The sequence below is a fragment of the Oncorhynchus gorbuscha genome, unplaced genomic scaffold, assembly GCF_021184085.1.
Source record: "Oncorhynchus gorbuscha isolate QuinsamMale2020 ecotype Even-year unplaced genomic scaffold, OgorEven_v1.0 Un_scaffold_3221, whole genome shotgun sequence".
NCBI lineage: Eukaryota > Metazoa > Chordata > Actinopteri > Salmoniformes > Salmonidae > Oncorhynchus > Oncorhynchus gorbuscha.
In genome coordinates, this window is record NW_025747526.1 from 12,501 (window position 1) to 36,906 (window position 24,406).

The 24,406-nt window shown below is 42.9% G+C and overlaps 2 protein-coding genes across 3 annotated transcripts in view; one reads left to right on the forward strand and one right to left on the reverse strand.

Annotated features, from left to right (window-relative positions):
- Nucleotides 1–5,981, forward strand: part of LOC124027438 (ly6/PLAUR domain-containing protein 6-like) — a gene marked incomplete at its 5' end in the record, with an annotated part of 14,531 nt that extends 8,550 nt beyond the window's left edge. Inside the window, 2 exon segments of the mRNA XM_046339868.1 lie at nucleotides 997–1,127; nucleotides 3,580–5,981. Of these exon segments, the coding sequence (XP_046195824.1) occupies nucleotides 997–1,127; nucleotides 3,580–3,762 (314 nt within the window). The 3' untranslated portion in view covers nucleotides 3,763–5,981.
- A 1,411-nt stretch (nucleotides 5,982–7,392) lies between these two features.
- On the reverse strand, nucleotides 7,393–12,844 carry LOC124027437 (cobalamin trafficking protein CblD-like). 2 transcript variants are annotated; one of them, XM_046339866.1, is made up of 8 exons: nucleotides 12,748–12,844; nucleotides 12,157–12,195; nucleotides 11,886–12,033; nucleotides 9,913–10,133; nucleotides 9,623–9,731; nucleotides 9,016–9,134; nucleotides 8,621–8,707; nucleotides 7,393–8,430 (listed from the first exon to the last, which is right to left on the reverse strand). In XM_046339866.1, the coding sequence occupies exons 2-8, from the start codon at nucleotides 12,163–12,165 to the stop codon at nucleotides 8,215–8,217; spliced, it is 909 nt and encodes a 302-aa protein (XP_046195822.1). In that variant the 5' UTR covers nucleotides 12,166–12,195; nucleotides 12,748–12,844; the 3' UTR covers nucleotides 7,393–8,214. The 2 variants fall into 2 exon arrangements, with proteins under 2 accessions (XP_046195822.1, XP_046195821.1); XM_046339865.1 differs by lacking the exon at nucleotides 12,748–12,844 and adding an exon at nucleotides 12,449–12,739.
- Nucleotides 12,845–24,406: the final 11,562 nt, after the last annotated feature.

A 24,406-nucleotide genomic window follows, 5' to 3' on the forward strand; every position in this document is an offset into this window, starting at 1 on the left:
TGGTATTTACAGCCTGCTCTGTATCTATCATCAAACCCTGTTTTTCAGACCCTCTCGACTCCATCCAGAGCAGAAATATAAATTACAGGAAAATACCAGGCTGTAAAATGAAGGGTTATCAATGTTGTCTTTGCTGGTTTCTGTATCTTAAACAGTGTATTTCACTTCAGCTGGACATGTTTAGATACGACATTGAATTGGCAGGTTGTATAATTCCACAGGCTCTCTTCTTTTATATAGATGATATTTTGATCTTAAAAGCACATTCTATGAGTTATTAACAAATGATGAATAGTAGTTTATCACATGAAATGTGAGGATTGGTTTAATCACTGGAATCCATCTGAACCTCAGGCTCTTTCAGTGTTACCGTCCACTTCAGTAAGTAGATTGTTACCACATGATATTCATGGATTTTTCTTTAACCTTTATCTTACTAGGCAAGTCAGTTAAGAACAAATTATTATTTTCAATGACGGCCTAGGAACAGTGGGTTAACTACCTGTTCAGGGGCAGAACGACAGATTTGTACCTTGTCAGCTCGGGGATTCGAACTTGCAACCTTTCGGTTACTAGTACAACACTCTAACCACTAGGCTACCCTGCTGTTGAAAAGTAAGCTACATTTGTGTTTACAATAACTGACATACAATAATGTGACAGCGATGTGTTCTTATCATCGTTCAACTTATTGCTCATTGGTCCGTTAGATCACATGATTCCATCTCACAGCTGTTATTTCTCCATAGTGTCTGAACATTAGATCACATGATTCCATCTCACAGCTGTTATTTCTCCATAGTGTCTGAACGTTAGATCACATGATTCCATCTCTCAGCTGTTATTTCTCCATAGTGTCTGAACGTTAGATCACATGATTCCATCTCTCAGCTGTTATTTCTCCATAGTGTCTGAACGTTAGATCACATGATTCCATCTCTCAGCTGTAAATATTTCAGATTGCACCTTTAACGACAGTGTCTGTGTGTCTGACAGAGACCAGGTACTGCTACACCCTCCATGTGTTGGACGTCCAGGGGAAGACAGTGTCTGTGACCAAACGCTGCGTGGCCCTGGCCCACTGTCTGTCTACAGGCTGCACCCAGGACAACCATGAAGGATACAAGGTCATTCCAGAAGCCTCTTTCCTTTGAATAACATTACATTTCTGACACGGCTGCTGAAGCAACTCCTAAATGTACAAGTGCATTTCATTTACCAGGTGAGGGACTAACCAGGGGCAGTTCTCAACGGGGACACACATACAGCATGTATGGAAAGAAAGATGATGTTTGAACTTTTATTAGTAATATTTTCAGTTCAGAATGTGTCTCTCTGCTCTGTGGTGTCTGGTGTGATTTACCACACTGTCATAGTAATCCCCAGGCCCTGGTTTAGAATGATCTCACTTGGATAAGAATCTGTTCCCTTCTCAGCCGTTGTTATTTGAATGTCTTTCTGGAAATTCCTCTGTCTGTGTTCTGTTTGTGGACTGTCTGTAGTTTGTCTGTGTTGGTCTGTAGTCTGTCTGTGTTTGGTCTGTAGTCTGTCTGTCGTTTGTATGTGTTCTGTCTGTAGTTTGTATGTGTTCTGTCTGTAGTTTGTCTGTGTTCTGTCTGTGTTTGGTCTGTAGTCTGTCTGTGTTTGGTCTGTAGTCTGTCTGTGTTCGGGCTGTAGTCTGTCTGTAGTTTGTATGTGTTCTGTCTGTGTTCGGTCTGTAGTTTGTCTGTGTTCTGTCTGTAGTTTGTCTGTGTTCTGTCTGTAGTTTGTCTGTGTTCTGTCTGTAGTTTGTCTGTGTTCTGTCTGTAGTTTGTCTGTGTTCTGTCTGTAGTTTGTCTGTGTTCTGTCTGTAGTTTGTCTGTGTTCTGTCTGTAGTTTGTATGTGTTCTGTCTGTAGTTTGTATGTGTTCTGTCTGTAGTTTGTATGTGTTCTGTCTGTAGTCTGTCTGTAGTTTGTATGTGTTCTGTCTGTGTTCTGTTTGTGGACTGTCTGTAGTTTGTCTGTGTTGGTCTGTAGTCTGTCTGTGTTTGGTCTGTGTTCTGTCTGTAGTTTGTATGTGTTCTGTCTGTAGTTTGTATGTGTTCTGTCTGTAGTTTGTATGTGTTCTGTCTGTAGTTTGTATGTGTTCTGTCTGTAGTCTGTCTGTGTTCTGTCTGTAGTCTGTCTGTGTTCGGTCTATAGTCTGTCTGTAGTTTGTATGTGTTCTGTCTGTGTTCTGTTTGTGGACTGTCTGTAGTCTGTCTGTGTTGGTCTGTAGTCTGTCTGTGTTTGGTCTGTGTTCTGTGTTTGGTCTGTGTTCTGTGTTTGGTCTGTGTTCTGTCTGTAGTTTGTATGTGTTCTGTCTGTAGTTTGTATGTGTTCTGTCTGTAGTTTGTATGTGTTCTGTCTGTAGTCTGTCTGTAGTTTGTATGTGTTCTGTCTGTAGTTTGTATGTGTTCTGTCTGTAGTTTGTATGTGTTCTGTCTGTAGTTTGTATGTGTTCTGTCTGTAGTCTGTCTGTGTTCGGTCTGTAGTCTGTCTGTGTTCGGTCTATAGTCTGTCTGTAGTTTGTATGTGTTCTGTCTGTAGTTTGTATGTGTTCTGTCTGTAGTTTGTATGTGTTCTGTCTGTAGTCTGTCTGTGTTCGGTCTGTAGTCTGTCTGTGTTCGGTCTATAGTCTGTCTGTAGTTTGTATGTGTTCTGTCTGTGTTCTGTTTGTGGACTGTCTGTAGTCTGTCTGTAGTCTGTCTGTGTTGGTCTGTGTTCTGTCTGTGTTTGGTCTGTGTTCTGTCTGTAGTTTGTATGTGTTCTGTCTGTAGTTTGTATGTGTTCTGTCTGTAGTTTGTATGTGTTCTGTCTGTAGTCTGTCTGTGTTCGGTCTGTAGTCTGTCTGTGTTCGGTCTATAGTCTGTCTGTAGTTTATGTGTTCTGTCTGTGTTCTGTTTGTGGACTGTCTGTAGTCTGTCTGTGTTGGTCTGTAGTCTGTCTGTGTTGGTCTGTGTTCTGTCTGTGTTTGGTCTGTGTTCTGTCTGTAGTTTGTATGTGTTCTGTCTGTAGTTTGTATGTGTTTGGTCTGTAGTTTGTATGTGTTCTGTCTGTAGTCTGTCTGTGTTCGGTCTGTAGTCTGTCTGTAGTTTGTATGTGTTCTGTCTGTAGTTTGTATGTGTTCTGTCTGTAGTTTGTATGTGTTCTGTCTGTAGTTTGTATGTGTTCTGTCTGTAGTTTGTCTGTGTTCTGTCTGTAGTTTGTATGTGTTCTGTCTGTAGTTTGTCTGTGTTCTGTCTGTGTTCTGTTTGTGGACTGTCTGTAGTTTGTCTGTGTTGGTCTGTAGTCTGTCTGTGTTTGGTCTATAGTCTGTCTGTAGTTTGTATGTGTTCTGTTTGTGGACTGTCTGTAGTCTGTCTGTGTTCGGTCTGTAGTCTGTCTGTAGTCTGTATGTGTTCTGTCTGTAGTCTGTCTGTGTTCTGTCTGTAGTTTGTATGTGTTCTGTCTGTATATTTAGATTTTTGCTGAAAGCACCATTTCATCTATTCAAATTGTGTGTGCGTGTTAACGTACGAGGTGAATAAAGGTGATTCTATCTCTACTCCTGATTCCAGGTCTGCACTGCTTGCTGTGAAGGAAACATCTGTAACATGCAGTTGCCAAGAAACAAGACAGACGCCATCTTTTCCACCACCTCTCTCCTCCACAGCAGTAACGGTCTACTCACACACTACTGGCTGCTCACTGGCTGTCTGAGCTCTACCGTCATCAGCGTCATGCTATCCAACAGTCTGTGACATCTAACACTCCTACAGTCATCAGCATCATGCTATCCAACAGTCTGTGACATCTAACACTCCTACAGTCATCAGGATCATGCTATCCAACAGTCTGTGACATCTAACACTCCTACAGTCATCAGCATCATGCTATCCAACAGTCATCAGCATCATGCTATCCAACAGTCTGTGACATCTAACACTCCTACAGTCATCAGCATCATGACATCTAACACTCCTACAGTCATCAGCATCATGCTATCCAACAGTCATCAGCATCATGCTATCCAACAGTCATCAGCATCATGACATCTAACACTCCTACAGTCATCAGCATCATGACATCTAACACTCCTACAGTCATCAGCGTCATGCTATCCAACAGTCTGTGACATCTAACACTCCTACAGTCATCAGCGTCATGCTATCCAACAGTCATCAGCATCATGCTATCCAACAGTCATCAGCGTCATGCTATCCAACAGTCTGTGACATCTAACACTCCTACAGTCATCAGCATCATGCTATCCAACAGTCATCAGCGTCATGCTATCCAACAGTCATCAGCATCATGCTATCCAACAGTCATCAGCATCATGCTATCCAACAGTCTATGACATCTAACACTCCTACAGTCATCAGCGTCATGCTATCCTACAGTCATCAGCATCATGCTATCCAACAGTCATCAGCGTCATGCTATCCAACAGTCATCAGCATCATGCTATCCAACAGTCATCAGCGTCATGCTATCCAACAGTCTGTGACATCTAACACTCCTACAGTCATCAGCATCATGCTATCCAACAGTCTGTGACATCTAACACTCCTACAGTCATCAGCGTCATGCTATCCAACAGTCTGTGACATCTAACACTCCTACAGTCATCAGCATCATGCTATCCAACAGTCTATGACATCTAACACTCCTACAGTCATCAGCATCATGCTATCCAACAGTCTGTGACATCTAACACTCCTACAGTCATCAGCATCATGCTATCCAACAGTCTGTGACATCTAACACTCCTACAGTCATCAGCATCATGCTATCCAACAGTCTATGACATCTAACACTCCTACAGTCATCAGCGTCATGCTATCCAACAGTCATCAGCATCATGCTATCCAACAGTCATCAGCATCATGCTATCCAACAGTCTGTGACATCTAACACTCCTACAGTCATCAGCATCATGACATCTAACACTCCTACAGTCATCAGCATCATGACATCTAACACTCCTACAGTCATCAGCGTCATGCTATCCTACAGTCATCAGCATCATGCTATCCAACAGTCTGTGACATCTAACACTCCTACAGTCATCAGCATCATGCTATCCAACAGTCTGTGACATCTAACACTCCTACAGTCATCAGCATCATGCTATCCAACAGTCTGACATCTAACACTCCAACAGTCATCAGCGTCATGCTATCCAACAGTCATCAGCATCATGCTATCCAACAGTCATCAGCATCATGCTATCCAACAGTCATCAGCATCATGCTATCCAACAGTCATCAGCGTCATGCTATCCAACAGTCATCAGCGTCATGCTATCCAACAGTCATCAGCATCATGCTATCCAACAGTCTGTGACATCTAACACTCCTACAGTCATCAGCATCATGCTATCCAACAGTCATCAGCATCATGCTATCCAACAGTCATCAGCATCATGCTATCCAACAGTCTGTGACATCTAACACTCCTACAGTCATCAGCATCATGCTATCCAACAGTCATCAGCATCATGCTATCCAACAGTCTGTGACATCTAACACTCCTACAGTCATCAGCATCATGCTATCCAACAGTCATCAGCATCATGCTATCCAACAGTCATCAGCGTCATGCTATCCAACAGTCATCAGCGTCATGCTATCCAACAGTCTGTGACATCTAACACTCCTACAGTCATCAGCATCATGACATCTAACACTCCTACAGTCATCAGCATCATGCTATCCAACAGTCTGTGACATCTAACACTCCTACAGTCATCAGCATCATGCTATCCAACAGTCTGTGACATCTAACACTCCTACAGTCATCAGCGTCATGCTATCCAACACTCCTTCTGCATGGTAGAGCAAGTAGATGTACAGTTTGATCACCAGATATTTGGTGTTATAATTTTATGAAGTTGCTTTTCTGTTGTTTAATTTATTTAATTTTTCCTATTTTTAAACCGAGACAGTATTGACGGAATCTTCTAGATTTTGTCTCATCATAAGAAGTTCTCCTGTTATATTTACTGGATTCTATGTGCAGAATGTGATATATGTACATAGTATTTATTTTGTATAATACATTTAACAATTGTTAAATACCTGTAGTTAACATTGGATTCAGGTAGAATGAAAAATGAACTAGGTTGCAGTGCGGTGTTTTTGTTCCTGGAGTCGTGTGATTGGTTGGTTTAGGCTGTGTGCCCACCAAACCCATGAGACTGATGACTGATCATTTCCTCTCAACCCATTGGCTATCTGGCACTGGAAGATATGACGTCAACCATAACACTACAACGTTGTAATGTTTCTGTATTTCTCACAGTTCTGTCCAATAGAAAGGTTGCCACTTATTGATTAGCATGTCGTCTTGAGGATGATGGTCTAAACATCCTGTACTGATCCCATATACCAGGTTTGGTATATATTGTGTTCACCATTAAATGTATTACACCAGGTTTGGTATACATTGTGTACACCATTAAATGTATTACACCAGGTTTGGTATACATTGTGTTCACCATTAAATGTATTACACCAGGTTTGGTATACATTGTGTACACCATTAAATGTTTGCCTGAACATGTTTCTACAGTATAAACAGTATCCACATAACCAGATAGTGTAGTTTGTGAAATGCAAGATATTTTAGATCCCGCATGAGGCGTGTGGAGTCAGACTGAGGTAAGGTTTCCACAGTTAAGGTAACATTAGGCAGAAATACAACGAAAGGTTTGGAGCTTAGAGGTGCAGAAAAAAAGGACCATTCTAACAGCCCTCTCTTTTTCTCGCCTCTCTGCTTTCCTCTCCAGGAAGTAAAAAGGTCTTTCTCAGAGCCTCGGCGTCCAGGAGGTGTAGTTTAAAAGCCTTGTGAAGGAGATTATGTTAAGCTGCAGGGGTGTTCATTTTAAAGGACTTCCTTTATCTGATTCTGGCCGACAGACTGGATGGTCACAGTTCCAAACCCATCAGTCCTTCTCAAATCAGTGTTTAGCCTAAAGTTTTTAGAGGTGTGAAATGAGATGTTTCTCTTACCCAAACAACATACTCTTTGTCCTGGGAACACTTTACTAAAAGAGAAGGCCCAGAAGTCATATATTTTTATGGGACTCCCAATCACGGCCGGTTCAGATACAGCATGGATTCGAACACCTCTAGCACTGAGATGCAGAGTAAACGCATTACCTCAAGGCCAGGCATATTCATTTCAATTTCTCCTCGTGTTTGTGTTCCCTAATTAGCGCTAGGAAATTAGCAAAGAGTTAATTGCATTGTATGCAAGGAGGACAGAGGACAAACTGAAAATCTCTTTTGGATTAGCTATTCATTATTTTGTTTAGTGTTGTGTGTTGCCTCACAAGTCGCTACTTTCTTACATACATTAGATGAATGAATAATTAAATGACTGAATGATGTGTACCATACCAGCAACGTAGACATTTTAATTCATTTTGGTGGAAATGTACAAGACTCCTCCAAGACACCATATTTCTATTCCCATTGTGCAAGTGAAGGAAAACCCTGTACAGTAGCAATACTCTGTAGACACTAGATTAGTCTGAAAGTGTTAACTATATTAGACTAGATTCAATCCGTAGTGCTGAATTTGAGTGTTACAGCACGATATAAATGTAAAGATTATTTCAGATTGAACTGAGATATGCAGCGTTAACCGTGAATGCGGAACATTGCCTTCGGAGTGATATCTCACGGCTCTTCAGCACCAAGGCCAGGAAAAGGGCCCTCAGTCAAAGGTAGCTAGGTGGTTTATTGGGTGTTTAAACACAGCTGTCAGAGGGATCTTCCTCAGTCAAGTCTTTATATCATCAGAGTCAACGACAGATCGCAGCACTACTGTACGCAACCTACCTGTCTACTTCCAAGTACATAGTTATATAGCCTGGTCCCAGATCTGTTTGTGTCCTCTGACCAACTTTGGCAAGACAGCACTAACAGAACGACACAAACAGATCTGGGACCAGGTTAACATAGTTAGGCATGCGTCTGAAGACAACAACCCATGAGAACTTCCTCTCCATGCTGGTGTGGTGAAGACAACGGCATAATGGGCAACGCTTTTCCTCCAAAACAATCCAGAGTGAACAAACAGAGGTCAGGGCACAAACAGTCTTTTGGATAGTGAGCTACATCATCAAACAGAGGTCAGGGCTCAAACAGTCTTTTGGATAGTGAGATACATCATTCTCGCATGGTGATAATAAAATATAAAAACTAGTCCCCGTCTTCAAATGCACTTGACTGGCCTTGAAGTCTTTCCATGACGTGACTGTTAGCAGGTGCAGTGGTGAAAACAGTACCAACAAACGTGGGTGTTCCCCTCAGGACGTGACGGATAACTGTGCAGGATCCAGAGGCCTCGATGTGGAAACCGAGACGGCTCCACTCCTCCTCTTTGAGTAGTGGGTGGTTGGAGTGAGAGCCAAAGAACTGTGGGACAAGACAAAGGAATGATGTGGTTGTCTTGAAGACTACATACCGTCTCCTGGAGAATATCGCAGATTGATGAAGCACAGTAAACAGTACATGAATAATACATTACATATGTATTACACATTATGTAGATATTTTGACATAAACAATGAATAAACAAACAAAAACAGGTAGGAGAACAACTCACAGCTGATCCTGATGAGGGGTCAATGAAGTCAGCCCAGAAGCCAGCTGTCCACAGAGCAAAGCAGATTTCCTTAGCACCACTAACAAACTGGGAAATAACAGAAAACATACATTATCTGTCAGTAGTCAAACTAACTGAAATAACAGAAAACATCTAGTATCTGTCAGTAGTCAAACTAACTGAAATAACAGAAAACATCTAGTATCTGTCAGTAGTCAAACTAACTGACAGTTAACAGACAAGAAAACAGTTCCCCAATAAAGGGGAGGTACAGACTAAGACCTTCAATAAGTACACAGGTCTACAACTCCAAAATGTGATGGCAGAATCATTTACTGAAATTAGCATCACTGAATCCATATCAATGGGAAACAACCAGTGGTTTTCCAACTCACCTTGTGAAGTAGCTGTTCTCTGTCGATCACGTCTTTGTCGATCACCTCACATCTCGTGTGTTTCACCGTGACAACAGTGATGGCGCTGGCTGGGGCCGAGGGGAAATAGGATTCAAACTCTAACAGAGGAAATGAAGAGATGTGTTACACATTCAACTGCTAGCTAACCAATAGGTCTACAGAAAAGTCATCTATCACCCACTTGGACAACATTAGTGACGTTAGCAATACAGTGACTTCCCCCTAGTGGACATGGCTGTATGCAATATAAACTATCTGACCTGTTAAACATTCAACCTCTAGCTAACCAATAGGTCTACAGAAAAGTCATCTATCACCCACTTGGACAACATTAGTGACGTTAGCAATGCAGTGACTTCCCCTAGTGGACTATAAACTATCTGACCTGTTAAACATTCAACCTCTAGCTAACCAATAGGTCTACAGAAAAGTCATCTATCACCCACTTGGACAACATTAGTGACGTTAGCAATGCAGTGACTTCCCCTAGTGGACTATAAACTATCTGACGTGTGTGGACTGATAAAACATGACATGAATAGTTAATGTTATGATAAGTATGATAAGTATGACTACACCATGCTACCTTTCTTCAGCAGCTCAGGACAGGTCTGTATAGAACAGTCCACATTGGGCTGATCAAAGTAGTGCTCTGCCTTGCGGACGCTCCTCGATAACATGTGACCAATTTTAACCTACAAAGAAAAAACATCTAAGTATTCAACATATAACTCTACCAGTATGAAACATAATAGAAATGTTTTAAATGATATAAATGTATTTTTGAAATGTTTAAGAATAATATCCATTTATATTTACAATTGAATAAGGACACGTTTCTTTTAGTTACGGAGTTATTGTGAGTGACGTATTTACCTGAAACTCGCTGACAAACTGGGCCATTACAAACTCATGTCTCTCGTTGCTAGTAGCAGCAGTCAGAACGTCAGGTACCGTCCTGTGGACTGGGCCTTTAATCCTCTGGTCTGCCATGCCTTCCAGGTGAAAGTCAAAGCCTGAGTTACCTGGCAACTGGAAGCGCTGGTCCTGGGGGCCAAATGGTCCCATGTTCTCATCAGGCCATACTGTCCTAGGGCCTGGTCGGGAGAAAGAGGAGTATATTACAATAATGATAAATCTGTTTGACAATATATGTTCTGCCTAACAGTAGCTATAGTTATGGAAAGTTTGAGATCCTTTTCTCAATGTAATTTTTAATGCATACAGTGCATTCGGAATGTATTCAGATCCCATAACTTGGAACTAACATCTTGTTACGTTACAGCCTTATTCTAAAATTGATTAAATATTTTTTTCCCCTCAATCTACACACAATACCCCATAATGACAAAGCAAAAACCTTTTGTATTTTTTTGCAAATATATATATATATATTTTTTTTTAACGGAAATATCACATTTATAAAAAGTATTCAGACCCTTTACTCAGTACTTTGCTGAAGCACCTTTGGCAGCAATTACAGCCTCGAGTCTTCTTGGGTATGACGCTACAAGCTTGGCCCACCTGTATTTGGGGAGTTTCTTCCATTATTCTCTTCAGATCCTCTCAAGGTCTATCGGGTTGGATGGGGAGCGTCACTGAACAGCTATTTTCAGGTCTCTCCAGAGATGTTCGATCGGGTTCATGTCCGGGCTCTGGCTGGGCCACTCAAGGACATTCAGAGACTTGTCCCGAAGCCACTCCTGCATTGTCTTGCTGTGTGCTTAGGGTCGTTGTCCTGTTAGAAGTTGAGACTTCACCCCAGTTTGAGGACCTGAATGCTCTTGAGAAAATTTTCATCAAGGATCTCTGTACTTTTCTCCGTTCATCTTTCTCTCGAAAGTTTCCCAGTCCTTGCCACTGAAAAACATCCCCACAGGTCAAATAGTTCAATCTTGGTTTCATCAGAAAGGGGAATCTTGTTTCTCATGGTCTGAGTCCTTTAGGTGCCTTTTGACAAACTCCAAACGTGCTGTCATGCACCTTTTACTCAGGAGTGGCTGCCATCTGGCCACTCTACCATAAAGGCCTGATTGGTGGAGTGCTGCAGAGATGGTTGTCCTTCTGGAAGGTTCTCCCATCTCCACAATGGAAATCTGGAGCTCAGAGTGAACATCGGGTTCTTGGTCACCTCCCTGACCAAGGCCCTTCTCCCTCGATTACTCAGTTTGGACTGGGCGGCCAGCTCTAGGGAGAGTCTTGGTGGTTCCAAACTTCTTCCATTTAAGAATGATGGAGGCCACTGTGTTCTTGGGGACCTTTAATGCCGCAGACATTTTTTTGGTACCCTTCCCCAGATCTGTAACTCCACACAATCCTGTCAGGGTGCTCTACGGACAAGTCCTTCGACCTCATGGCTTGGTTTTTGCTTTGACATACACTGTCAACAGTGGGACCTTATATAGACAGGTGTGTGCCTTTCCAATGTCCAATCAATTGAATTTACCACAGGTGGACTCCAGTCAAGTTGTAGAAACATCTCAAGGATGATCAGTGGAAACAGAATGCACCTGAGCTCAATTTCAAGTCTCATAGAAAAGGGTTGGAAAACTTACGTAAATATTGTATTTCTGTTAGATTTTTTTAAATGAATTTGCACCGAAAGAATTTAACCTGTTTTCGCTTTGTCATGATTGGGTGGTGTGTAGAGTAATGAGGGATTTCTAAAAATACATTCTATAATAAGTCTGTAACTTTAGAAAATGTGGGACATGGGAAGGGGTCTGAATACTTTCCGAACCCACTGTAATTACAATTCATAACTCAAAAACACACAGGCCAAAATACGGTCACAGTTAGTCGAAAATAACAAATGAACCAGTGTTGTGGTCGATATAGCAGTAGCCTACCCGAGTCTGAGTCCCCCCGTGACACGACAAAATAAGGCTCATCAGAACCAGCAGCTGAGAAGGTTCGTATCCAGCCCACCCTGAGTGCAGCTAGGGCCTGACGCCCTGACGACTGGGTCATCACCAGCCGGGCTCGGCCACACAGCACCTACACGGTTATTAATCAAATCAATCAGAGGAAAAGCGTCAAGCACCCTAACTACAGTATTATAGCACAATACTATTACATTACCGTCTAATATATGTTGTAATGTAAAGGTTTAGTACTTACACTAGTCATCCCGGTGGCCCTCTGTCACTAGTTTTACACCTGAAGATGTGGAAAGAAGATGGATACTACATGTGACATTACATAATAGGACAACTAATAGGCAGCACAGACAGAATACAGCAGACAGTTGGGAAATATAATTGAATTGATCAAACGTGAACTTTGTTGCAAGTTAGCTTGCACGGTTATATACTATGAGTGTTGTCTTAGCGATTGCGTCATATTGTTGTTTACTGCGATGCGTTTGACTATCTAGCAAGTTAAAAGGGACAGAAACAAGATGATTACATACCTATTCGATACAGCTAAATAGTGTTGTTGTTGTTGACAACTGCCAATGACAGACAGCCTGTCTATGCTGATTAGCTTGGTAGCTAAAAGAGCTGACATGCAAGTCTGTTGTTTGTTTTGATCGGCTGCAATCTCACTTCCCGTTCGCGACAAACTTAAGTTTGAGATGACAATTTCTTATTTTTCAAAGTTACATTTCAATGTAAACATACACCATTTACAACACGATGACATGCATTACGTTCCTGAAATATTCGCGTTAATGTGTGCTGTTTATGTAAAGGAACATAATGATCTTACCTAATCAGACGACTATGTACGCTGCAGCACGTCCGCACGTATGCGAGGTCACATGACTTGAGAACAGTATACGACGAGGGACAAACCGAGCTTTTTGATTGTATGTGTTATTAGAGGATGTCCGTCAGATGGCAGCATATCTACACGAATCAGGAAAAGTCGTTAAAAAAAATGTATAATGGAAAAAGCCCACCTAGGTCGACTGCTGTTCAATAAAATAACCTTGTTGAAATTGTGATAGCTATAATCACAAAAAAAGTAGTCTACTGATTACTAGACCTCTGCACAGTAAGTAATATACTACTTGACAACTAAGGCATATGTTTTAGGGCATTGTAAATAATTATAATCAGTGACTCCATTCACCATCCATCCGTCTCCCACTGAGCTATAGGCTTGACCTCCCATAGAGATGTATTATTGTAGCCTTCCTCTTTATAATACATTATCATACAATCAGGAGGTCTTTTCCTTTGCTGCCAATGATATAACCATACAGCCTGCTCTATTGTGGACTGACCTTCCACCACCAGTAGACAGAGAGAAGCTGAATGTGAAGAGTCAATGTATTTCCCCCTGAGCAGACTCTTTCATCTAAACTGACTCAAAGTACCCTGAGTGCATACTGTACATTTATAGAATGTGTATGTGATCCATGTGGGAATTGAACCCACAACCTTGCCATTGCTAGCACCACACTCTTACCAACTGAGCCCTGAGTTCTGAATCTGATGACCACGACAGAGCTGAGAGCTAGCTAAGGTCAGTTGGGACAAGGGGGGACATTCGACGAGGGTATTAACACGGCCTTTCAGAGAGCCTGTCACTGTCAGGTCCCCTGTGGCCGGGAGGGTTGACACACTGAGTGACACTTTCACAGAGCTAAGAGGAAGTGGAGTGGGGAGTTATGGGACTTTTGCTCCAGGGCTTTAGTGCTGGAGGAGGTCTCTCTCTTTCTCTTCTACCTGTCTTTCTCTCTCTCCCTGTCCCTCTCCCTCTCCCGGTCCCTGTCCCTTTCTCTCTTTTCTCTGCGTGTGTTCATGTGACTGGTGTGTGCTTATCAATGTGTGTGTGAGTTCTCTCTCTCTCTCTCTCTCTCTCTCTCTCTCTCTCTCTCTCTCTCTCTCTCTCTCTCTCTCTCTCTCTCTCTCTCTCTCTCTCTCTCTCTCTCTCTCTCTCTCTCTCTCTCTCTTATGTGCAGATGCAGTGGAATGGTTATGCAGGGAGGCATCTGGAGGACTCAGCCTGCCTGTCAGAGTGTTTCCCTGGGATACATAAAGAATAGTACAGCACCACTCTCAGTACCACTCCAAACACTACATTATATTGGCATGGCATGCACTCTGGAGTCTGGAGGGGTCCCACAGGGACAGGGCTGCTCTCTAACCAACAAACATGCAGAACACCTACTGAAGAACTTATATACAAGTTTTCAGGGGAGAGGCTAAAAATGATGCAATATAGGCAATTGCGCATATTCACTGTGACTCCATGAAAATTACATCAAGGTTTGATTCTCTGCTAATAATGATTTTCAAAAGTCATTTTTACTTCAGCACAAAGTGCTTTCACAGTAGCCTTAGCAATGAGGTGGCCTTCAGAATCCTACGCAGACAAAGTTATGAGTCAGGCCGAAGGTTTATTGCTGTGCTGTCAAGCTGTCTGATAGGCTGTGCCAAGAATCAGCTCTTTTCTTTCTATTGCCCATTTCATCCTCCTTGTGTGTTGTCATTAAACATTCCATCTTACACTGGGGCATTGTATTCTGTTCATTCTATCTGCTTCAGGCAAATAACTATAGTGATTTAGTTCCAGGGCTGAGAAATAGAACGGGCATAGCCACTCCATAGACATTTGACAGTACACTTAACAGGGCCATAATGGTTGAAACGCTGGAGAACATTATAGACCTCTAGAATTTGTTGTGTTCTAAACTCCATCTGTCTTTGGAAACACGCAGAAACGTGGAGGATGATCAACCTTTTTCACAGCACCACAGAGAAGGAGCAACTTGAGTGCTTTTACCCACCCCTTTACACAGCCTGTTCTCTCTCTCTCTCTCTCTCTCTCTCTCTCTCTCTCTCTCTCTCTCTCTCTCTCTCTCTCTCTCTCTCTCTCTCTCTCTCTCTCACCCTCTCTGTCGTGTTGCAGCTAGCTACAGCTGACTGACTCAAACCATGTGTAATGTCTTGCCATCTGTCCCCTAACTCGCCCACTACCATCTCTGAATCCTGAGCTTTGCTTTCTCAGCTGGATGTGCCTGCTTCAGATGGAATGTTTACAACTCAGGGTTTTAGGCTGTAGTGTTTAGGTGTGGTTGTAGTGTTTAGGTGTGGTTGTAGTGTTTAGGTGTGGCTGTAGTGTTTAGGTGTGGCAGGTGTGGTTGTAGTGTTTAGGTGTGGTTGTAGTGTTTAGGTGTGGCTGTAGTGTTTAGGTGTGGCTGTAGTGTTTAGGTGTGGCTGTAGTGTTTAGGTGTGGCTGTAGTGTTTAGGTGTGATTGTAGTGTTTAGGTGTGGTTGTAGTGTTTAGGTGTGGTTGTGGTGTTTAGGTGTGATTGTAGTGTTTAGGTGTGGCTGTAGTGTTTAGGTGTGGCTGTAGTGTTTAGGTGTGGCTGTAGTGTTTAGGTGTGATTGTAGTGTTTAGGTGTGATTGTAGTGTTTAGGTGTGATTGTAGTGTTTAGGTGTGATTGTAGTGTTTAGGTGTGGTTGTAGTGTTTAGGTGTGATTGTAGTGTTTAGGTGTGGCTGTAGTGTTTAGGTGTGGCTGTAGTGTTTAGGTGTGGCTGTAGTGTTTAGGTGTGATTGTAGTGTTTAGGTGTGATTGTAGTGTTTAGGTGTGGTTGTAGTGTTTAGGTGTGGTTGTAGTGTTTAGGTGTGGCTGTAGTGTTTAGGTGTGGCTGTAGTGTTTAGGTGTGGCTGTAGTGTTTAGGTGTGGCTGTAGTGTTTAGGTGTGATTGTAGTGTTTAGGTGTGATTGTAGTGTTTAGGTGTGATTGTAGTGTTTAGGTGTGGTTGTAGTGTTTAGGTGTGATTGTAGTGTTTAGGTGTGGCTGTAGTGTTTAGGTGTGGCTGTAGTGTTTAGGTGTGATTGTAGTGTTTAGGTGTGATTGTAGTGTTTAGGTGTGGTTGTAGTGTTTAGGTGTGATTGTAGTGTTTAGGTGTGGCTGTAGTGTTTAGGTGTGGCTGTAGTGTTTAGGTGTGATTGTAGTGTTTAGGTGTGATTGTAGTGTTTAGGTGTGATTGTAGGTGGCTGTAGTGTTTAGGTGTGGCTGTAGTGTTTAGGTGTGGCTGTAGTGTTTAGGTGTGATTGTAGTGTTTAGGTGTGGTTGTAGTGTTTAGGTGTGGTTGTAGTGTTTAGGTGTGGTTGTAGTGTTTAGGTGTGATTGTAGTGTTTAGGTGTGATTGTAGTGTTTAGGTGTGGTTGTAGTGTTTAGGTGTGGTTGTAGTGTTTGATTGTAGTGTTTAGGTGTGGCTGTAGTGTTTAGGTGTGGCTGTAGTGTTTAGGTGTGGCTGTAGTGTTTAGGTGTGGTTGTAGTGTTTAGGTGTGGTTGTAGTGTTTAGGTGTGGCTGTAGTGTTTAGGTGTGGCTGTAGTGTTTAGGTGTGGCTGTAGTGTTTAGGTGTGGCTGTAGTGTTTAGGTGTGGCTGTAGTGTTTTGATTGTAGTGTTTAGGTGTGATTGTAGTGTTTAGGTGTGGTTGTAGTGTTTAGGTGTGGTTGTAGTGTGCTGTAGTGTTTAGGTGTGGCTGTAGTGTTTAGGTGTGGCTGTAGTGTTTAGGTGTGGCTGTAGTGTTTAGGTGTGATTGTAGTGTTTAGGTGTGATTGTAGTGTTTAGGTGTGATTGTAGTGTTTAGGTGTGGTTGTAGTGTTTAGGTGTGATTGTGTGTTTAGGTGTGGCTGTAGTGTTTAGGTGTGGCTGTAGTGTTTAGGTGTGATTGTAGTGTTTAGGTGTGATTGTAGTGTTTAGGTGTGGTTGTAGTGTTTAGGTGTGATTGTAGTGTTTAGGTGTGGCTGTAGTGTTTAGGTGTGGCTGTAGTGTTTAGGTGTGATTGTAGTGTTTAGGTGTGATTGTAGTGTTTGTGTGATTGTAGTGTTTAGGTGTGGCTGTAGTGTTTAGGTTGGCTGTAGTGTTTAGGTGTGGCTGTAGTGTTTAGGTGTGATTGTAGTGTTTAGGTGTGGTTGTAGTGTTTAGGTGTGGTTGTAGTGTTTAGGTGTGGTTGTAGTGTTTAGGTGTGATTGTAGTGTTTAGGTGTGATTGTAGTGTTTAGGTGTGTTTAGTGTTTAGGTGTGGTTGTAGTGTTTAGGTGTGATTGTAGTGTTTAGGTGTGGCTGTAGTGTTTAGGTGTGGCTGTAGTGTTTAGGTGTGGCTGTAGTGTTTAGGTGTGGTTGTAGTGTTTAGGTGTGGTTGTAGTGTTTAGGTGTGGTTGTAGTGTTTAGGTGTGGTTGTGGTGTTTAGGTGTGGCTGTAGTGTTTAGGTGTGGTTGTGGTGTTTAGGTGTGGTTGTGGTGTTTAGGTGTGGCTGTAGTGTTTAGGTGTGGTTGTGGTGTTTAGGTGTGGCTGTAGTGTTTAGGTGTGGTTGTGGTGTTTAGGTGTGGTTGTAGTGTTTAGGTGTGGTTGTGGTGTTTAGGTGTGGTTGTGGTGTTTAGGTGTGGTTGTGGTGTTTAGGTGTGGCTGTAGTGTTTAGGTGTGGCTGTAGTGTTTAGGTGTGATTGTAGTGTTTAGGTGTGGTTGTAGTGTTTAGGTGTGGTTGTAGTGTTTAGGTGTGGTTGTGGTGTTTAGGTGTGGCTGTAGTGTTTAGGTGTGGCTGTAGTGTTTAGGTGTGATTGTAGTGTTTAGGTGTGGTTGTAGTGTTTAGGTGTGGTTGTAGTGTTTAGGTGTGGTTGTGGTGTTTAGGTGTGGCTGTAGTGTTTAGGTGTGGCTGTAGTGTTTAGGTGTGGTTGTGGTGTTTAGGTGTGGCTGTAGTGTTTAGGTGTGGTTGTGGTGTTTAGGTGTGGTTGTAGTGTTTAGGTGTGGTTGTGGTGTTTAGGTGTGGTTGTGGTGTTTAGGTGTGGTTGTAGTGTTTAGGTGTGGTTGTAGTGTTTAGGTGTGGTTGTGGTGTTTAGGTGTGGCTGTAGTGTTTTTAATACTGTGTTTTTATGTAGTTCTGTCCTTGAGCTGTTCTTGTCTATTGATGTTCTGTATTATGTTTCGTGTTTTGTGTGGAGCCCAGGAAGAGTAGCTGCTGCTTTTGCAACAGCTAATGGGGATCCTAATAAAATCATACCGATACTAATACCAATACCAGTCAGAGATGTTTCCAGTGTTGACTTATCATCAGCCTATACCCTGCTCCCAGATCTGTTTGTGCTGTATTGCCAACTCCTATGGTCTTTGTCACGCCAAACAGTCAGGATGCTGACTTCAGTTAACAAACTGAGCAAAATCAACATGAATGGAAGTCTTATGAAGCCCACAGAGTACATAGCCTATTATCTATGGAGATACTGGTAAGCTAATGAGCTACGCTTTTGTCTTCAACCTCAGTTCATACAATGAAAACACACTCACAGAGACCCCCAACAGGGGCATTAGGCTGGATAGGACATGCATCACAATGGAGGTTATCTGACTTCTGTTCTGCCCACTACCTAATATCAAGAAGAAACAATACATCAGCTGTATTTCATGTCCTTAGTAGGCCTGTGAATCAACCAGCTGTATTTCATGTCCTTAGTAGACCTGTGAATCAACCAGCTGTATCTCATGTCCTTAGTAGACCTGTGAATCAACCAGCTGTATTTCATGTCCTTAGTAGGCCTGTGAATAAACCAGCTGTATTTCATGTCCTTAGTAGGCCTGTGAATCAACCAGCTGTATTTCATGTCCTTAGTAGGCCTGTGAATCAACCAGCTGTATCTCATGTCCTTAGTAGGTAGGAATCAACCAGCTGTATTTCATGTCCTTAGTAGGCCTGTGAATCAACCAGCTGTATTTCATGTCCTTAGTAGCTGTGAATCAACCAGCTGTATCTCATGTCCTTAGTAGGCCTGTGAATCAACCAGCTGTATTTCATGTCCTTAGTAGGCCTGTGAATCAACCAGCTGTATTTCATGTCCTTAGTAGGCCTTGAATCAACCAGCTGTATTTCATGTCCTTAGTAGGCCTGTGAATAAACCAGCTGTATTTCATATCCTTAGTAGGCCTGTGAATAAACCAGCTGTATTCCATATCCTTAGTAGGCCTGTGAATAAACCAGCTGTATTCCATATCCTTAGTAGGCCTGTGAATAAACCAGCTGTATTCCATATCCTTAGTAGGCCTGTGAATAAACCAGCTGTATTTCATGTCCTTAGTAGGCCTGTGAATCAACCAGCTGTATTTCATGTCCTTAGTAGGCCTGTGAATCAACCAGCTGTATCTCATGTCCTTAGTAGGCCTGTGAATCAACCAGCTGTATTTCATATCCTTAGTAGGCCTGTGAATCAACCAGCTGTATTTCATGTCCTTAGTAGGCCTGTGAATCAACCAGCTGTATTTCATGTCCTTAGTAGGCCTGTGAATAAACCAGCTGTATTTCATATCCTTAGTAGGCCTGTGAATAAACCAGCTGTATTCCATATCCTTAGTAGGCCTGTGAATAAACCAGCTGTATTCCATATCCTTAGTAGGCCTGTGAATAAACCAGCTGTATTCCATATCCTTAGTAGGCCTGTGAATAAACCAGCTGTATTTCATATCCTTAGTAGGCCTGTGAATAAACCAGTTGTATTCTATATCCTTAGTAGGCCTGTGAATAAACCAGTTGTATTTCATATTCTTAGTAGGTCTGTGAATAAAACAAATATGTGAATATAAACTCTTAGTAGTAAGATACAGTATATACTGTCTTTGTAGTTTGGGATTTATTTTCAACAAAACACTGCTGTCAGTATATATACATGTAGTGAGCCAGCTAGCTAGGGGCCAGAGTGCACAATGTCAGCTCAGCAGTTTCCCCAGCAACCCCTAGTCCTCTTAGCTCCTGATTGGCCCATGGCCCTGAGATACAGTAAGCAGCCTTCTACAGAACATCTCCCAACTCTTTGTTCTACTTCTTTGATTTCTAAAGCTCTTCGGTGCATAGTCACCTGGAGGAGAGCGGTTTCCTTCCGATGCGGGCCAACTTGTCATCCTGTCAAAACAGTAAGAGCTCCTGCATCTAATTCACCTAGAATATGCTCGTGAAATGTGTTTGAGAGAATAACATCCTGGATGTGCTTACTGATGGTTACTGGCTTCAACATGCAGGTAACTCTCAAACCACGAGATTGGGATCTCCTAGTAAACAATCAGCTACACACACACACACACACACACACACACACACACACACACACACACACACACACACACACACACACACACACACACACACACACACACACACACACACACACACACACACACACACACACACACACACACACACACACACACACACACACACACACACACACACACACACACACACACACACACACACACACACACACACACACCTGACATCGACACCAAGGGAGCCTGTCCAAGTGGATGAGTCATGGGGTTAAATATTTGTGTTGACCAGCCTTAGGTTGTCACAGCTGAGGTTTCTGGATAGATAGAGGGTCAGCTAGAGAGATTGTCACAGCTAAGATTTCTGGGTAGATAGATGGTCAGCTAGAGAGATTTTCAGCTGAGCTAGAGATCTCTGGGTAGATAGAGGGTCAGCTAGAGAGATTGTCACAGCTGAGGTTTCTGGGTAGATAGAGGGTAAGCTAGAGAGGACATCACATATCTGCTTCTGGAGAGGCCATGCAAAGGACAAACACAGCGGATAGAAAATAAATACAACATCAATTAATAATACTATGGTTGGGCGATATACCGTTTATACCGGGATACTTTGAAATACCGATGGTATGATTTTCAATACCAGGGGTGCCTGCTATGCCACTGCTTATATCCATAAGTTAAGTGGTTACCGCTCAACCCTAAATCATACCAATATTAAAATAAACTACATGCTTCTCTGACTGCAGAATTCCCATAAACTAGGTTCAACTGTTAATATACCTCCTTTTCCTTTATTTTTATGCAGAAAATAAAAACATATTATTAACTAAACTAGTTTCACTCCTATCGTCCTATCTGCTAACAATGCAGAATGCAACATAATAGCAGTAAGAGGAGTGAAAGTCTAATGTCATGTAATGTTCCTCAGGGCTGAATGGCGGAGGAGAGTATCATTATGACTGCAGCATGCACTGAGGGTGTGCTAGGGCTTCCCTGGTGTCAGGATGCACATAGCCTCTCTAACATGTACCCTCATGTCACATTAAACACTATACAGGCTTATGGGCTTTGGCATATCTGCTATAGGAGAGAAAGGGTGGCAATGCCATATACATGTACAAGAGGTGAAAAGGTGGTCTCATAACTGTAACATGTTGTGATTGGGGTGAGGTGGTCTTGTAACTGTAACATGTTGTGATTGGGGTGAGGTGGTCTCATAACTGAAACATGTTGTGATTGGGGTGAGGTGGTCTCATAACAGTAATGTTGTGATTGGGGTGAGGTGGTCTCATAGCTGTAATGTTGTGATTGGGGTGAGGTGGTCTCAACTGTAATGTTGTGATTGGGGTGAGGTGGTCTCATAAATGTAACATGTTGTGATTGGGGCGAGGGAGTGAGAGGGAGGGGGTGTGAGGACGCTAATTAAAACCCCGTGCCTAAGGGTCTTTGGTCTTCACACCAAACTTTCAAAAAAAATCTGAAAGAACAGCTGAAACAGACCAAGCGGTGTGGCCTGTATGGATCTCACACACAGACAATAGATCAAATATAAATGTGAGGTTATTAATACAATTATGACTAATATGATTCATTTATCAAAGCGTGCTTTGACAGTGTGTAGATAACAGAATGTAACTAACAGCTGTATGATGCTGGACAGTGGATCAGGGTAACAACTGCTACTGTACATGAGAGGCTGTACTGATACACTGATCTCAACCGATATTGATGTGTGCTGCAATCTGTCTCTTTGGTTGTAGCATCATGCTCTGGTGACCACAGAGCACGGACCACAGGGGGCTGTGGAACAATGGTAAGAAGGTCTGAAACAGCCAGGTGACATCACACAGCACCCCACATCCCAACACCAAGCCATGGTAACATCACACAGCACCCCACATCCCAACACCACGCCATGGTCACATCACACAGCACCCCACATCCCAACACCAAGCCATGGTAACATCACACAGCACCCCACATCCCAACACCAAGCCATGGTAACATCACACAGCACCCCACATCCCAACACCACACCATGGTAACATCACACAGCACCCCACATCCCAACACCAAGCCATGGTAACATCACACATGGTTTACAGTAAACTATCAGGAGACCTATAGGAGGAGCTGGATGGTTTACAGTAAACTAACAGGAGACCTATAGGAGAAGCTGGATGGTTTACAGTAAACTAACAAGAGACCTATAGGAGAAGCTGGATGGTTTACAGTAAACTAACAGGAGACCTATAGGAGAAGCTGGATGGTTTACAGTAAACTAACAGGAGACCTATAGGAGGAGCTGGATGGTTTACAGTAAACTTACAGGAGACCTATAGGAGGAGCTGGATGGTTTACAGTAAACTAACAGGAGACCTATAGGAGGAGCTGGATGGTTTACAGTAAACTAACAGGAGACCTATAGGAGAAGCTGGATGGTTTACAGTAAACTAACAGGAGACCTATAGGAGAAGCTGGATGGTTTACAGTAAACTAACAGGAGACCTATAGGAGAAGCTGGATGGTTTACAGTAAACTAACAGGAGACCTATAGGAGAAGCTGGATGGTTTACAGTAAACTAACAGGAGACCTATAGGAAGAGCTGGATGGTTTACAGTAAACTAACAGGAGACCTATAGGAGAAGCTGGATGGTTTACAGTAAACTAACAGGAGACCTATAGGAGAAGCTGGATGGTTTACAGTAAACTAACAGGAGACCTATAGGAGAAGCTGGATGGTTTACAGTAAACTAACAGGAGACCTATAGGAGAAGCTGGATGGTTTACAGTAAACTAACAGGAGACCTATAGGAGGAGCTGGATGCTTTACAGTAAACTAACAGGAGACCTATAGGAGAAGCTTGATGGTTTACAGTAAACTAACAGGACACCTATAGGAGAAGCTGGATGGTTTACAATAAACTAACAGGAGACCTATAGGAGGAGCTGGATGGTTTACAGTAAACTAACAGGAGACCTATAGGAGAAGCTGGATGGTTTACAGTAAACTAACAGGAGACCTATAGGAGAAGCTGGATGGTTTACAGTAAACTAACAGGAGACCTATAGGAGGAGCTGGATGGTTTACAGTAAACTAACAGGAGACCTATAGGAGAAGCTGGATGGATTACAGTAAACTAACAGGAGACCTATAGGAGGAGCTGGATGGTTTACAGTAAACTAACAGGAGACCTATAGGAGGAGCTGGATGGTTTACAGTAAACTAACAGGAGATCTATAGGAGAAGGGTCAGCGGAGCTCCAAGTTAGTCCACTTAGCTGCTGTCTCCTATTAGTAGACTCCCTGTCATTCTGAATATGTGTCCCATCAGCCTAGTGCTCCTCATCAGACATACACTGACTGTATCCTACTGGCTGCCACTGCTCAGTACTCAGCGCTCATCAGCCTCATATTAACATAATGTTAGTGTCAGCTCACGTCAACGCTCTCCCACTGAACTGTTACTGTACTGTCATCAACTCTGATTGGGATGACAACGTTTGGCCACAGGGCAGACAGATCAGAGAGTTTAGTTCATTAACGAGCTATGGGACTCTATGCACCTAGTTCTGAAGGATGGAGGGAAGGAGGGAGGGAGGGAGGCTGGGAGGGAAGGAAGGAAGGAGGGAGGCTGGAAGGGAGGGAGGGAGGGAGGGAAGGGGGAGGCTGGGAGGGAGGGAGGGGGAGGGAGGGAGGGAGGGAGGGAGGGAGGGAAGGGAGGGAGGGAGGGAGGAAGGAGGGAGGCTGGGAGGGAGGAAGCGAGGGGAAGGAAGGAGGGGAGGAAGGGGGAAAGGAGGGAGGGAGGCTGGGAGGGAGGAAGGGGGGAAGGAGGGAAGGAGGGAAGGAGGGAGGGAGGCTGGGAGTGGGGGAGGGAGCAGAAAGTACAATTATTGTACTGTAGTCAGCTATCTAACCTACTGAAAAGACCATAATGCTAAGCCTGTTTGATCCAGTCCTGTCTCAACACCAAGTTAATATACTTTCCTTCCAGGTCAATTTCTACACATTACCCCAGTGTACTCTGAACCCTGAAACCATGTGCTGGAGACACATCTCCTGTTATGAACAGAGCAAACATTGAAGACATGGTCAGAGCCTGCTGTGATTCCAGGTTAAAGGTTAAGTAGAATGCTGTGTTACAGAGAACTGTTGGTTTCCTTTGAAGACCGTGTCACATGGTATGATGCTGAACGATCTCCTCTCTTCTTGTGAGCGCTAGTCTGTGTTTAGAAGCATGGCGGTTGGTTGGTTCATCCTCTGCCTTTAACTACATTAATTAGAAGGCTGTATGTATGTTGGCATACATGACTTCTCTTAATTTGAGATACTCTCTTTTGGGTTTAGGTTTGGCATACTTAGAATTTTTG